Source organism: Melospiza georgiana, chromosome 10 (assembly GCF_028018845.1).
Source record: "Melospiza georgiana isolate bMelGeo1 chromosome 10, bMelGeo1.pri, whole genome shotgun sequence".
Taxonomy (NCBI): Eukaryota; Metazoa; Chordata; class Aves; order Passeriformes; family Passerellidae; genus Melospiza; species Melospiza georgiana.
In genome coordinates, this window is record NC_080439.1 from 8092568 (window position 1) to 8108763 (window position 16196).

A 16196-nucleotide genomic window follows, 5' to 3' on the forward strand; every position below is an offset into this window, starting at 1 on the left:
GACACATTCACAAGAAGTTAAGCTGCAGGTGCTCCTTGATCCAGCAGCAAATTTCTCAGGTCAGTTTACAATTTGAGTCTTGGCTTCTTCAGTGTGACATATTTCAGAAAAGGAGACAAGATATGAAAGCAGTCAAATTCCACTGAGTCTGTTTCAGAGATGAATTTGATTCATATTGACACAGCAAACTTCCCTTTCCAATTAGACCCAGAAATGAACTGAAAACAGGAAACAAGCTGCTTTGGTTATGCTCTGGAGAATTTTTCAGTTATTGACTGGCCCATCGTCAGAGACTGCTACATGTCACTGCATTTAAGTAGTTGCTGAAGCAGTACAGAAAGAAACAGCCCAAATGCCTGCCAATTATTATTGCAATAATTACTGTGGAACTGGAAATATAAGGGAAACTCCCTCATAGAATTCAGTACAGTTGGCTGTTTTGAGGTCAGTACAGTATTGTCTTGCTGAAGAAGCTAAAAATTACAATGTTGAATTGCTTACTGAAAGAATAAAGGCACAGGAACAAAGGAGAACTAGAAATGATCTAATGTCTGCATGGTTGCAGAGCTGTTTTCATCCTATTGTTTCACAGTACTCCTCTGAATGATACATAATGATAATTTCATTTTGAATTAATTAATATTTTTAATTGCTTGATGCTACTTTTAAAGCAAATATTGTCAAAGGGCATTGTAAAGCAGAGTTTGGTCTGTCACTTGCATTCACCTGAAGCACCACTACACTTTTCCAATGGGACTTTAGTACTGTTTACTGGTTTTTTGTGAACAAGTTGTATGACAAGTATGGAATCACTATTGTGTTATTTAGCCCACAGCAAATGGTAAAGTGGGCTGTACTGTCCCTAAAGCTGCTAGTAAATGACAGAGACTCATGTGCTCTGTCTTGCTTTGCTGTCTCTCCATCCCCTAAGACTGAAATAAATTCAGTGAGGAAAACTTGCTGTGCAGCTTGTGAGAAAAAGCTGCGGTTTCACCCGTTCTGCCCCCTGCTCCTTTGTGGCAGGACACAGGCACCACTCTCAGGTGCTGATCTCTTACAGTGGAGGCTTCATCCCCCACTGAGGGACAGACTGAGGGACAGACAGAACTGTGGGCAGCTCCCAGGTGCTCAGAGACAGCTGGATAAGTTCACCTGGGTAAGTGGCCCTAAGTTAGCTCCTGCTAGAATAAGTGCAACTCATTAGCTAGCAAGAGGCCGTAGCCAAGGGTTACAAATCATACTCAGCACCTGTAAGATATTCCAAGCCCTCCTCAAGTAAACACCACACTTCATATTCAGGTTTGGGGGGGATTCTCCCATCATGTTCTCCCATCTGTTTTCTGTATGGGTTTGTGCATTCTCACTCATCACCTCCAGCAGAATTGAATTCTTTTGGCAAGAACAAGCATGGGAATAACTAGTGTGCTAAACTTTATTGGGGCTTGCTGCTCATGCTGTACAACAGAAGCATGAGTTTGAAGATAATTAGTGGCTTAATTGCTATTTTGAATGCTGGTGATGGCAAAACAATGTTTAGGCAGCTAAAGAAACACCAGAGCAGCTATGGTCTGTCACTTAATGGCTTAGGGCAGAAAGACTTTGCCCTTCTTAGGCAATGTAATTTAGACTTCTCTCTGGCAAAATTTCTGTCAAGCCCCCTGAAAATCTGCTGAAATAAGAAGCACAGAGCAAGATTTCTGGATGTGGAATATTCTGCTACAAGGAGACACTACCTGGTTTCCTCAGACTGGCCCAAGTGTAATAGCAATCCCACAGCCACAAAACTGAAAGTATCTTTTCCTTTTTACAACTTCATTTATAGAAATATACTGAACCAGAAAACCAGTGGTTTCTTAAACCATTTATGAGTCACACACACCATCTCTTCTGAGTCAGCTAATATCACCACAGCCTCACTTCCCCTGCACACATCCCCAGATTCTTGCAAGAAATTCTTCCTTTATCCTCTGTCCAGATGTTATTAGTTAGTGAGTGTTATGCACTAGTGACTGTGAGGAATGCTGGACTGGATCCAATGAGCAGTTGTATACATTTAACTGAGATGGGATCAGCTTAAATTTTATTATTTAAAGAACTGAGAAGGCTCCAGATGTGTTTTCCCCCTATGAATCTTGTGTTCCAAGTTGGCCTTCTGAGATGCTTGTATGGTGAGTCATGGATTTTGTATGTACAATGTGCTGTTAAACATGTTATTTGTTTAACAAGCTCACGGACATTTTGACATCTCTGCTCCTGTATTTCACATTTATGTTGCCCACAAAGAACTCTCTAGGTGAATATTTTATAGCACTTTGTGCTGCCATGTTCCAACTCTTGTCAGAAAGGTAACTAAAGCAAGACATTTTTCCTAACCTTGGTCACGGAGAGGCCAAATCACCTTTTACTGAAATTTTCCAAGAACATGTGAGGTTGAAGGGAATAGCCTTCGGGAAAGTTTCTTTTCAAAGAGTAAAGTTTGGGAGAATTACAAGCAAATTAAAATAGATAAATGCTAACTGCAGTGATTTCTAATTGTTTGTATTATCCTTTACAGTTCTGTAGTTCATCTCTTTGTGTGGTTTGACCCTGTGGACCTACTCCAATTCACTCCATGCTAAAGTGTTTTGCATAGAAATGCAGATAACAAATATGTAGTCAAATCATCAAAAATTATGCCCTCAAAAGTGAATCACAGCAAAAATATCAAGTGCCACTTCTTTCCTCCCAGCAGACATAGGGACAAATTTAGCTATTAGAATTCAAGCAGTTTCCACTGGGAGAAAATGGAGTTCTCCTTAAAATAAGGTGTCATATATACTACTTAAATATTTTCAAGGCTCTTATTATAAAAAGGTCAACAGAGTTTTCTGCCTTTTCAGGGTTGATCTGTGAATAATATTTAATCAAGTTCTCACAGCTAAAACATGCACCAAATACAGCTGCCACAGACTTTTCAGCATCACAGTAATTCCAGAACTAGTACTTCAGGCTTGAACAAGACTGTCCCTGCAAAATATGGAAGTCCACTTGTGAAACCAGAAGCATCAAGCAAAATTTGGATTAATGTAAAATTTTTCTTCAGAGTTTCCAGACCCATAGAAAAGTGTTGACCAAAGGAGAGTCAATTCTGAGCTGCTATTCTGGATCTTCACTGAGCTAAAAGATTGCTGAGAGTCACCAGAAACCATAAGGACATGCACATGAAACTGTGACAGTCATTTCTCCAACAGAAACCTGCCCTTTCTCTCAGATATGGTATCAGCTATGCCTGTGTGCAGAAAATCCATCTCTGCCCACACATTTGTCCATGTAAAATGGAGAGTCTGAAAGTTACAATAATGGAGTGTTTAATGTCTGAGCCTTCATATCTGTGAAGATTTTTCCATTAGCACCCTGAATTGGACTGAATTTTCCTTACTGCTCCCAGTTAGGAAAATGGAGAGTCAGCAAGGAAGAACAAAACAAAACCTATTCTGGAACAAATGTAACTTCCTTTCACAGACCAACCACCCCAGTGCTGCCATGGTATTGTTACTCTGCTGCCTGGGGATAAAAGCCTTTCTTTCTGGTCTTCTATTTCTGTTTACCACATTTTATTGCCTTTGCTTGCCTTTCTATTTACACAATCTAGGAACATGGTATTTTCCTATTGTCATATTCTATTTTGCAAGCTTTTAGAAATATTCAGGTATGTCCTGGGTAAAATATGACAAATTAGTTACAAAACCTGTTTCAAGAAGGTGTTCTAAGTCTCTCAGTTTCCAAGATGTTGCTTAATAAATTCTCCTCATAAGTAAATGCTGATTGTGCATTGATGCCATGAATGTGAAGAAAGGACACAGAGGAAAGTCCAAAAGACAGTAGCTTCAAGAAGAGCAGAATTTCAAAGCCTCATTTTCAGGCTTGTAATAGGACTCAGTGTCCCTGTTTCTATTCTCAGACATGTTTCAGAGTCAGACTGTGAAACACCTTGGTGAATTCCTCAGTTTATCTTGCTTCAGTTTTCTTTCTGAAAAAAGAGGTTAAAATACTGACCAGTACTTGCCAGGTGCTTTGGCATTCTGAGGGAAAGGGCACTCAGGAATTTCAAAGTATGATTCTCTGTAACAGACAACTGGATAACACCAAAGTGATTCATAAATAATATGTGAATATACATGTACTATTCATGGCTGTTAAAGTCACTGACTGAGAGCCCCTGGATGAGCTGTAGATACTCAGGCACTTCTGTTTCTTTGCACAGAGGTACTCTTGGTCAGTCACCTCCTAGAATCTGAATGAAATGGCAGAGTCTGCTTATCAATGTCTGAACAGAACTGGGTTGCACTTTGCACTTCCTCACAACCAGAGGAGCATTTTAAAATAAATTTCAGCTACTTATTATTTTGCAACAGGACATTAAAGGCTAAGCCTTGTCACACAGTTATCCTCTATTGGGTTGTATAACTATGAACTGCAATTCAAGGGACAGAGCTAGGGACCATCTCATGACTTTTTGTGAAAGAGCTGATGGTATGTGGGATGGGCTGTATGAACAATAATCAAAACTTAAAGCACTGTCATAAACCAGTGACTGTTCTATAAGGTTCTGTCTATATCAATAATTTATTCTAAAAATCTGCAAATGTGCTAAAATGACAAGAAAGAAGTTCAAGAAACAGTTCAAGAGACTGCAGGCATAAACAGAATGGTAAGATTAGCTTTTATCCTGAAGATGCAGTTTCAGAATTGGTAAAAGCCATCCTAAAACTGTGCTGCCACTGACAGGAACTAACTGATTCTGACCTACTGACCCCATAACCCCATTTTCTGCAACTTTTTTTTTCCTTTGCTTCAGCACTAGTGGCCATGCAGTGAGCAATCTGATCAACGCTGTAATTAGTGCTGCTTGGAGCAGTGACTGGGCTGTGTGATCTCCAAAGCTCCCTGCATTTTTCTAACTCTTGCAGTGGAAGAAGGACTACTACAGTTTTGCAGTCTATTTTTTCAGTTTTTAAGGCAAATCACAACTCCAGAAAACTGACTGCCCACCCCAGTGCAAGAGGGGAGCACAGTGCTGGAGGATGGGTGTGTGGCAGAGCAGGACCTCTCCACAGGCACTGCGTTCTCAGCTTGCCTCAAACTAAAGGAGAAGCTGAAAGTTGAGTTGGGAATTGTGCATACAAAACACAGCCAGCATGATTTGGGGGAAAAAACGTACAGATGTCAAATCAGCATGGGAATGGGGAAAAGATGATTTTCCTTTGGAAGAAAGGATGGATGAATGCTGGGGAGCAGAGAAGAACAGGGACATATGTGTGACTTTCTGCTGGTATGCCTAGAAAGCAAAATGGTCAGGCTACTGGCCATCCATCTCATCAGGAAGATTCCAGCTGAGAAAGCAGTTCATTGAATGCTCTTCGGGCAAATTAGAGGGGTTTTTAAAGGCTCTTTACTAAAGGTTCCCCTTTTGAACGGCCCTAAAGGTTACAAAGGGACAACCTCTTCCTGCTACCAAGCACAGGGTAGCTGGTCTCCAGGATACACTGTTTCTAATTAGCTTCACTCTTGTTCCTTTTGCAGGAAACAGCTATCTTGGCTAAATGCACGTGCTAACCTCAAATCAGGAACTTTCAGTAATTTCCAAACAGAAGCAATGCTCAGCTTCTATGATAGCAGAGGACAAAGTAGAAAGTGAAAGGTAGAAAATGAACTAAGGTCAATGTAGAGGGGGAAAAAAATTCCACAAATGAGTCGGTGTCACTCACTAATGGACCCTTAATTTTGCAAGTATCTGATTGAAACCTGAGGAATTATGACCTTTGAAAGCCAAATATTCACATTACATTATCTGCAATATAGAAGAGGTTCACATGCTTGCATTGCAGGCTTGCATTGTCTACCCTGGTATGGGTATTTGAGAATTAACAATACAAGACACACTGAGATATAGTATGGAAATGCACTCTGCAGATTAGACCTAGGAAGAGAAACCTGGTGGGTTTTTTAGATTCACCCTTGTTTGTATGTTTGCAGTGAGAGACATTTCATATTCATTTTTACTAGCTGTTCCTACGAGGCTGACACTGCACATCAAATTCAAGTGTTCATTCTGATAACAAAAATCAAACATGACCATGTGGACAAAACATTGGTGTGAGTCTGAAAGCAGCTGCTCATGGCCTACCTACTGCTGCTGGTCTGGTAATCTTTGGTGATGCTCGCTTTGGGGAAGATTCAGGATGTGGAGCAACAGGTTGTACTGGCCGGGTCTGTTTGGCTGCCAGCTTCTTCAGACTGACTTGCCTCTTGTCAAACATTTCTTGCACATCTTCAAGTTTTTGTACAATTCTTTGGGCATTGGCCTTGACAAAGAAAAGGCAAACAACAAATGGTTGTCAGTGCTGGACTGAGTGAGTGAAGAAAGGACTCGTATTATCAGACTCAGACTAGAGCTGGGCATCACACTGTGCTGCAGTTTACTGCAGCCCACACATTCTGCCCAGATCACAGTCTCTCTGACCAAGATATGGTGGCTCAAACTGTTTCTAGCACTGCTCTGAAGAAAATGACGTAAGTGTTGCATGACTGCTCTTATGAGTAAAACTTACTGCCACAAATATTGACCTCTGTGCCCTTTTAGAGGAGGGAAAGAGGCATATTTTAGCAGACTCAAATATATAGCCCAGTACATGGACAAAGCAATAGGAAATGTTTAACTTCCAAGTGAGCACATGCACATCTGAGGGGTTTTACCTTTATTTCAGGGGTGAGGATCATGTCAAACTGATTGTAGAACTCCTTTGGGTTGGAGAGCTCGTGTTCCTTAGCTGTTACCAAGAACTTCTCAATTTCAACGAGTGCAGTTTCAGCTCCCTCTTGTGACTGGCACTTGTCCACAGCTTGGGAAGCTAAGAGGTAGATTCCAGCTTCACACCATTGGCTTGCCTTCAAGGAAAAGTGGGGGAAGAAGGACTTATCATCACTGACAGTCCAAGTTGTCAGCTGTTGCTTCTACTCTATGAAAAACAGAATTGCCCTAACATGTCATTAAAAGAGGATCAATGTTACTCATAGTGTGCCTGCCCATAGATCCTGCCCACAAGTCACCCTATCAGCATGTGCAGAACTGAACTTGCTGAATTGATGCAAATGTTCCAATATTTATACTAACATTTACTGAATAAAAAGGAGAAAAAACAAACAACTTTTTATCTTCATCATAATTACCTGAGCTAATAAAATCTTTCGTTTTTAACAGAACCTTGCCAGAGCTGTTATCTGAGAAGGTTCACTCACCTTATCTAACTGCTTATGCAGCTCAAGAGACTTTCCCAAAATATCATACTTTTTCTTGGTCTCATTGGTAAAGTCATCACAAATTCGCCTGAGTTCAACACACTTTGGTCTAATGGAGTCAACTGCATAATGGTTGTTTTGGATGAGCTGTTCTCCATGGAGAGCCAGAGACTGGGCCTTCTCCAAAGGTTCCTGTGAAATTAATGAGAAAAATCCAAAGTTAGAATTACATGCATAATAAGGACAATCCTTCTCTGTAACCTCTGCTGTAGCCTGGGGATAAAGGTTTGGAATATTGATATAGCTGATATGTCTTACTTTATATTTACATTGAAGGCCAACTTCCATGTCAATGAGTACATTGAAACTTGTGAGGTTCCATCTGAACACCAGGAAGCACACTTTTGTTGTGAGGGTGACCAAACACTGGAACAGGTTGCCCACTGAGATTATGGAGCCCACTTCTGCTTTCTCACATACTGGGGACATTCATTATACAAGTTTTTCCCTACTTTTTCCCCTAGTTTTCCAAGCAATTAAATGGAAGTACTGGGTCTGAGCAACCCTGGCTTCTGGAAATTAGGATGTGTGGTTTGCAATTTAAAGTAATGACTCATGAGAAGAGAATAAATCTGGACACACAAAAAAAAAGGACAGTGGCAAGTGTCTAGAATACCATGTCTAAAGCAGCTAGAATACTAAATTGAGAGCAAACCTGTCCTTTCTCTTCCAGATGTTTCTGTTCCTTGAGGAGGTTCTCAACTCGAGTCACACTGTCTCCAATGTCAGTAAAACCTGCTTGTGTTTCCATGAGATTATCCAATGTCAATTTTACCTAAAAAACAGCAACAACAAAAACATAAACCGAAACAAAATAAACCCACCCAAACTCCCATCACAAGATACTGATAAAAATTACAACAAACATTCTCCTACATCTCTGAGAAAAGTCTGCATCTCAAGTTTAGTCTTTCAGTTTGTTCCAAAATGGAAAATCCAAGGAATAAATCAACAACCAACTGTTCTTCAAAGAGTTTACCTGCTTCTCACTAATTAGGCCCACAAAGTTTTGGCAACCTGTAACTCCAGAGTTTATATTACTTCAGTATTACTCAGTATTACTTCAGTATTACTGTATTACTCCAGTCTCTAGACTAACAGTTGGGCTTTCTGAACTGTATTCCTTTGACTCTGGTGGAATTGGTGACTTACCATCACAGAAGAATTTATGTTAGATAACTTCACACCTGAATGCAAAATTATTTATCAAGGTAAATTTACTTATTGGTGTTCCACATTTTGCCCTCACAGTCTGGCACTTTCCTCACTGTGCCTTACTCAAGTGTTGTAAGACATCTGAAAGCTGTCAAGACTTTAATTTTTGAATATTCATTTCCTATTGCATAATGATTTTCTCTCCCAACCTCCTTTTTGGACTGCTGGTATACTCTAAGTATGGGAAGAATTTGACCTTATTTACCAGGGAAGGCTAGACAGCATGAACAAAGAAATACCTCTCTGAAATCATGTTCAAAGTGTCGAAGCTGCAGGCACTGTTCTAGTTTCAGATGATGCTTGGTCCAAAATTGATCAAAAGCCTTTTCTGTTTCATCCAACTGAGCCAACAACCTGTTAAGAAATTATAATGAATAGAATGTACTTATTTCCTATATATAATTTCTTTTAAGTTACAGTAAGTGATGGCAGAAAGCAGAGCAGGGAAATGGTGGGGAGCCCTAAAATTATATAAGAGGGCTCCGTATCAACTCTCTCATAAGCAAAAGGGAATTAAATTTGCAGTAGGACAGGCAGGAATGTGACAGATGAGTGACAACTACATGGATCTACTGTGGTAGTTACAGTCCTGCTTCCTGATGTGCAAGAGAGACTCAGGGTTGTTCCATGTGCTGGCAGCCAAGGGCAGCTGTCACTCCCTAGCTTCCACCCAATGCCTCAAAGACAATCCATCCCCAAATTATGCAGATTGAATATGATGCAATTATTATTTTATGGAATAATTAAACCAGAACTCTACAACTTGTTAATTTTCTTCACCCTTCAGAAATATGCAAGGGCTAAATAATTTTTCCCAGTCCATTAAAAACAATAGATTAGGAGCTCATAATGACTCCCATGGACATTGTTTTATTTTGTGTAAATGATGAAACATTTATTTGCAAAGACATTAATCTCAAGGTGTCATATCTTCAGTAAAATATCTGACACTAGGCTAGTGAGTCATCCTCACAGTTTCTCAGTGATCCATTAATTACGAAGTAGAACAGTTTTAAACAAGTAGAAAAAGTGAAAAGGAAGTGTTCTCTGAATATCTTGTATTTCAATAGATGGGCATTCTTTGGGCAGATAAGGGATCAGTGCATGCTGAAATCATCAAGTTTCATGCATGAAATCATCAAGTTATTGGAGCAAATGCCAATAGCTCCCTCCTATTTGTCTCAAAAGTAAGTTTCTGTGTTCAGTCTGTCCCTCGAAAACTTTTTTTAATCAAAGCTAGTCATTGAATTCAAGATGAATTCACAAATTCCTTTGGGATGACTGTTCAAAGGATTTTAAAGTATTCAGTGAAAAATATCAGCTCAGCTTTACTTTTAGCACCTTTGTTCCCAGTTAATGCAGACACACTGAAACCCTAGCACGGCATTTCTCTTTGCTGTGCATCACATGGCACAGCAGAAAGTTCTACATGGTGACTAAAAGCTTTATGGTAATAACTAGCATTGTAGGAAGGAAAAGGGGGTTCTCTCTCTGGGTATCTCTGGATCTGTGACACACAGAATGTTTCAGGTATCATCTTCATCTGCTCTTCCCCCAGTGTTTCCACAGACACTCACAAGCACATCACCCACTCATCTCACAGAGACTCAGGTACTACTTTCTAGCCAGGCACAGAAGTTTGGAGGATATACATGTTATGGAGAAATAAGTCTCACCTGAAATCTTCAGCCAGGTAGTTTGTGGTCTGACCAAAAATTACCAAGAAATTCAGGACTTGTTTGAACTTGCCTTGGCAGTCTAATCAAGTCATTTCCTCTAAGCTATTTCCTTCTTGGACTTACCTGTCCATAAATCCTGAGTATGTGAACCAGTGGTAATTTATAATCTGCATATTTAAATTATTTAAATTACATTTGCATCTCCTAGGAATAAATCAGCAAGTTGCACAAGGTAATTGAGCTCCACTGACCTTTCCACAGTGGCCACATTTTCCAGTTCATCTGGGCTGAGTTTGCAGTTGGCACTTCGGGTGACTGGCTCCCGGATGCATGTCAGTAAGGTGGCCCCCTGCTTCACTGCCAGCTTCAGCTCATCCTGAGGGGAAAAAACAAGCCAAAAACCAAATTGTATGTACTTCTAACAACACCCACATCTCCTAGATGACAACAGAGTAATGATAAAGGAGGATCCTTTCATAGGTACAAAATACTTGAAACAAAATATAAATGCTTACCAAAGGGGTATGTTTTTCTAGCAAATGCAGAGACCTAAATCTTTTAACTTTGAATAGCAAAACTATTTCTGAAAAAAGGAATAGAGTAATTTCTGAGCAGATTCCATATCTGACCAGGCCGCTTGCAGAATAAATTATTCTACCACAAACTGAATGTATGCTGTAGATTGTGAGCTGAGAGACTGGGCTGAGACATTGCAATTCTTAATGGAATTTCCTCAAACAACACTGTGCCATGCTGAGCCATAGTACACCAGCTATAAGAAGTCATCCACAGAAGTGTCTTCCCAGCATGAAAGATGAGCAATAAAAAAGTCAAGGAGGCTCAAACGTTAACTTGTCAGATGACGAATCCCCACATCACTGCACAGTTCTTCCATAAAAATTGTTCTTGTGCTAATATAGCTTAAGTAGTATTTTTAATATTGTGTTTAACCTAAGGCATTTGCTGACAGCAGTAATATTTACTTCTGATCCTTATTCTGCAAAGCCAAACTAGCCCAAATTTATTTTTTAAACAAAACAACAGTCACCATCTAGTTAGATCATTCTATTCCTGACTATCCTCACAGGTGTTCTCTTTTTCTGCTCCAATATAAATTCATCCTTTCTGATAAACTCTTCATCAAGGGCCCATGCTATTCCAGATGTGACCCCTTTACTCCCCCTCACACAGTGGAAGTGACACATCCCCATTCTATCATTCCTGAGGCTGTAAAATGTCCTTTTTCCACAGCTGAATCAAATTGACCTCCTGAACCCAGGTGTCTGTCCTCCTCCTCAGTGGTTTCCAGACAATGGATTGCCAAGTGATGGCAGAAAATTTTGTTAGGTCAGAGCTCATCTATTACACTGCTGGAGCCATCGTGGGGCAACAATCACCTTCAGCTTGCTGTGGTGCTCGGTGTGTGAGGAGAGAAGCTCCTCTGTGCACTGCACGTCGTTGGGAAGTTCAGTCTCTGCTAAGTCTGTTCCAAAGCTCTGTAGCATCTGTGCTGTTGTTTTTACTGTCATTGCAAAGTTTTCAATAGCCTGGAAAAGCAAAAGCATAAAGTCACAGATTGGTTATTTACCCTTAGCCCTTCAACAACACTTCATGCTTCAGGCACACCATGCTGCAAGTATTACATGCCTGTAAAGCTGGTCACATTGCCTTTTTTTGGGTGGATGTGTTAAAAGTTACAAATTAAACCACAAATGACCTTTTCACAGGTCTGCACATATTGTCACCTCCATGAGCCAACGGGGAACTCCCAGAGCTCAGCAGACAATGAAACCACAGAGGACATCAGCTTCAAAGGCAGGCCTGGAACTTCAGATCCTCTGCCCATGCTTGCTGGGAAATTCTGCTGCATTTAAAATTTTAATGAAGGCTTTATTGAAGTTGAGAACACTACTAAAATATATAGGGCAAAGCCTTTATATTTATCTAGCCATTGTTCACTCAGCAGTAATCTGTCTTCCCCTGACTTCTGAATATGTGCATCTCCATCTTGCTTATCTGTATGAGATGCATTCTAGTCCCTCCCTCTCATCTGTCCATGCTAGTACACAAATACAGGAACAAGTAACTACAAATACAGTTAAAATGCATAAATTCATGGGATCATTGCTGTTTCTTTATCACTTGGGTTTCTTTATCACAAAACTTGTCAGAAGTCTGGTTTTAATGAAGAATGGGGAAGTGAGGAAGGCTAAAAAATCAATGCCACCTTCTTAGAGCAGAATACAATGTTCAGACCTGTGACACTTTATATCTAGCTGCATGGAATGTTTTTCCATGATCATGCCCAAATTTGGGGGAGGCTGTGTTGTTCTGTATAGCTCTTTCTTCTTTGTACATTTTGATCTAATCCCCCACAGGTCTGAGTCAGTCAACAAGCACTAGGGATGCTGTTACACCCAATCAAGCACCTTGTAGCTGTTGCACACTGCATTCCTTTCTCCAGCAATGATGGGAATTCATTGCTTGCAACTGTGACAGATGAAATTATGCTGTGTGCTCAGAGAAAAACAAACTGGAGGTAGATCATCATCCAAAAGATGTAGAGAGAAATTAGCCCACATTTGTGATCTCAAACATGCCCCCATGAAGGAATGCTAGCAGAGTTCACAGCCTTCTTCGCTTTTCCCCCATAAACCCATGTCTGCTTTCAGCACAAGCAGTACAGACTCACACATGCTCTATCTTAGTGTATGCTGCTGTTCTCAGCACTGGAACTACTGGATTAGAGTTGGCTGAAATGTCACACTTCTGACTGCAACACAGACATGGCCATCCATGACCAAAGGCCATTTACTGAAAGCCAAAAATTCACTCTGGGGGCAAGAAAGTTCACAGGCTCCTGGCAGCCAAGAGAGGAGAGCAGAAACAGTGAATGATGCAAGGAGGTTGCTGTGTCACTGCCATTTGGCCAGGTTTTAAAGCTTTTTCTGAAGAAAAGCACTGGCAGGACAAGACATGAGAACACTGAGAGAAGCAGCAAAGGGCATGAAGACCATAGCTCAGCAAGGCTGGAAGTCAGATTGTTTCAAGGTGCCATGGAAGCTGATGCCTCTTATCCAGCAGATATTCCTTGGCTGACTGCACCATGAACTTGTCAGTGTTTCACTTAATAGCCTGCTTGCCCCCACTCTCTCCTGTGCATATGAACAATAAATTGTTCCATGTACCTAAGTCACATCTGTGGATTGGTTTCTTTCCAGTCTCTGTGCTTGGTAAAATTTTTTCTAACAAATTTAACCAAAACCTCTGGGGATTACATAGCCCTACTCCTGTAAATTCTTGGCTCATTTTGTTTGCATATTTTACCAAAATATATATTATTGCTTTATGTAGATCCCTGTCATTAATAAATAATACAGCTTTTTTATCCCCCTTCATATTTTCAGACCTTTTGTTGTTTGAAAGCTCTTACAGATGATTCATTTCTTCACACCCCTCCTTCCTGCAAGGACATTTTCTTATTTTTGATACTTTTGACACATAAGCCTGTTCACTCATCTCAACTCCAACCTCATTATAGTCAACACAGTTATAAATGTAGAAAATCAATGCTAGACGAAATTCAGATTCTATGTTTGCATATTTAGAAGCCTGAAATATTTGGTGGTTCTCAAGGAGACTAAAATTTAATAAGGACAGCAAAGCACAAAAAAAACCATAGCAAGAAAATGACAAAAGTGGTTTGACTTAAATTACCTCAGAAAAGCTCTTTTTGTGGGTTAGGTGTAACCAGCTCATCAGCAACAACAGACTCAAACCCAGAGCTGTTCAGATCTTTGCAAAACATCGAGGCTTACATTGGATGTGGGCTCTAATCTATCAATCTTGCAAGTAGGTCCACAAAGAGAGACACAAACATTGTATAAACTCTCTGTGAAATTAATTACTTTTCCAGGATTATGACCCAGCTTAGCACATTTTTGCTTAGGAAGAATGAAACAATATTTTGTCTGCTAATGTGCCAGAGTTTGGAGTCTGTTTTTTGTGAACTGTCATCTTAACTGGGCACCATAATAAATTGTTTTCATTGTTTTGAAGCAGACACTGAAATGCATTAACCAGCCCAAAAAGGAAGCAATCAAACCTGTACAAGTTTCCTCAATAGAATAAAAAAGTCTTTCTGCCTTCCTACTAGCAACTGTTCTTCAGTTACCCAAAATAAGACCCAGCATGCTTGTATAATATGGAAATGGAAAAAAAAATATAGTGCCCTGAGTATTTTTATTCTCTTAAAAGCATGGACATAATTAATAATTAAAGTGAGATTTTTGACCTTTGTGAAGTCAGCAAAGTGCTACAGCCTATTTTCAATTTCAGCTGAAGGCCTATGAATGCCATCAATTATTGAGAAGGCAAGAGAAGGCCTTGCTGAGTAAGAATACCACGACACAGTTAGGCCCTGGGCCAGGTACACAGTGAGATACAATTACTGCTTCCATTACAAACTTTTGGGGAATTTGCCTTTCTCTGTTTGAGTCACGGATTTCCTCTTTCCCCGAGTCCCTAGCAGAATCCAGAGGCTGTACTGCTGAGTGGTTGCTCTGCAGTTGTGCCTGGGCAGCTGTGGTGTGACGTGCAGAGCAGCACTCACCGTGCGGTGATGGATCCACTGGCTGTGCCCGTACTCCAGGGTCCCTCCCAGCTCCCGCGTCAGCTGGCTCTTGTCAATGTAGCCATGCAGATCAGAGACAGAATTTAACATGATGATCTGAAAGGAATCCAAACACACTGGACTGAGAGAAATAACAAACCTTCTAATCAGTGTTTCTAGGATTTGGGTTTGCCTGAACGTAGATGACCGCTGCAGTTCCACCAGAGGCCATCAGTTCTCATTTTGCATTTTCTCATGCCATGGCCACAGTTTATTTTCCCTACATTTTGCCTTCTCAATGTGTACTTGGACATTCTTGAACTAACCTTGGTTTGACATCATCTTCCTCCTTGCTGGGCTGACTCATTTTGCATGTGCATCAAGAGCAAAAGTATGGTACTCATAATGTTCACACAAACTTCCATAACATAATTTATTCTCTAGATAACATTTATTTACAGAGAAATGGAGGCACAGGCAAGTTAAGCATCTTTTTCAACATAAACCACTTGATCCAGGGAAGTGCTGAAATTAAACCATTGAGAATAAGATTTTTCTTTCCATTTTCTGATTTTTTGGCACTGTATGTTTACTGAATTCACTGGCATTTTTCCATTTAAAATCATAATGGAATAAAAAGGAGAAATGCATCTAGATAAATTCTTTTACTTTAGAATCTCCTTACCACTAGACTTGCTTGAAGAAAGCCAAACAAGATTTGAGTTCAGCTTCAGATAAGCAGCATTAACTTTTGGCAACCTCTGTAAATTTGCCAACACAAGTGGTTACACAAGTAACACTCATATATTGTTGTTCCAACAGCTAGAAGTTTCGCCAGGATTTCAGCAACAGAATTGAGCACAATTTATTAAGAATTTTAAATAAATAAATGTCAAAAACATGTCAAATGTGTTACTTGACCCTATTTAAAGAAAGCTTAAGTGGCTCTGCATGTCAGCAGGCTCCAATGGAGCATGGTAAATACACTGACAAACACTGTGGACAGTGAGATGAGTGCAGATATATGGAGACAAGAGGATGCATATTCTAGGCTAACGGTGCTCTAAGAAAAGCCTCAAGAACAAACCCAAACAAGTTTTTAGCTGATCTTTGTTACAGAATCTTTCTAGAATAATTCAGCTTGGTGGGAACCTCAGCTCTCTAATCCAACTTTTTTCTCAAAGCTATGTCAGCTGTGAGGTCAAACCAGGTTGCTCAGGTCTTTATCCACCAAAGACTTAAAAGCATCCAATGATTGAGATTGTACAACCTCTTTGGGCAGTCTGGTCTGCTGCCTGATTGTCTTTGTGGTAAGAAAGTTTTTCCTTATGTCAAGTCAGAGCTGCCCTTGT

At 40.2% G+C, this 16196-nt stretch overlaps 1 protein-coding gene across 5 annotated transcripts in view; it reads right to left on the minus strand.

The window, feature by feature from the left end:
• Positions 1-16196, minus strand: part of MCF2L2 (MCF.2 cell line derived transforming sequence-like 2) — a 151495-nt gene that overhangs the window by 81490 nt on the left and 53809 nt on the right. For all 5 annotated transcript variants that reach the window (XM_058030763.1, XM_058030766.1, XM_058030765.1 and 2 more), the window contains exons 6-13: positions 14845-14961; positions 11630-11779; positions 10484-10608; positions 8793-8907; positions 7994-8113; positions 7279-7470; positions 6736-6927; positions 6167-6344 (exon numbers count right to left, since the gene is read on the minus strand). In XM_058030763.1, coding sequence (XP_057886746.1) covers positions 6167-6344; positions 6736-6927; positions 7279-7470; positions 7994-8113; positions 8793-8907; positions 10484-10608; positions 11630-11779; positions 14845-14961 — 1189 coding nt within the window. The remainder of the gene's footprint in view (positions 1-6166; positions 6345-6735; positions 6928-7278; positions 7471-7993; positions 8114-8792; positions 8908-10483; positions 10609-11629; positions 11780-14844; positions 14962-16196) is intronic.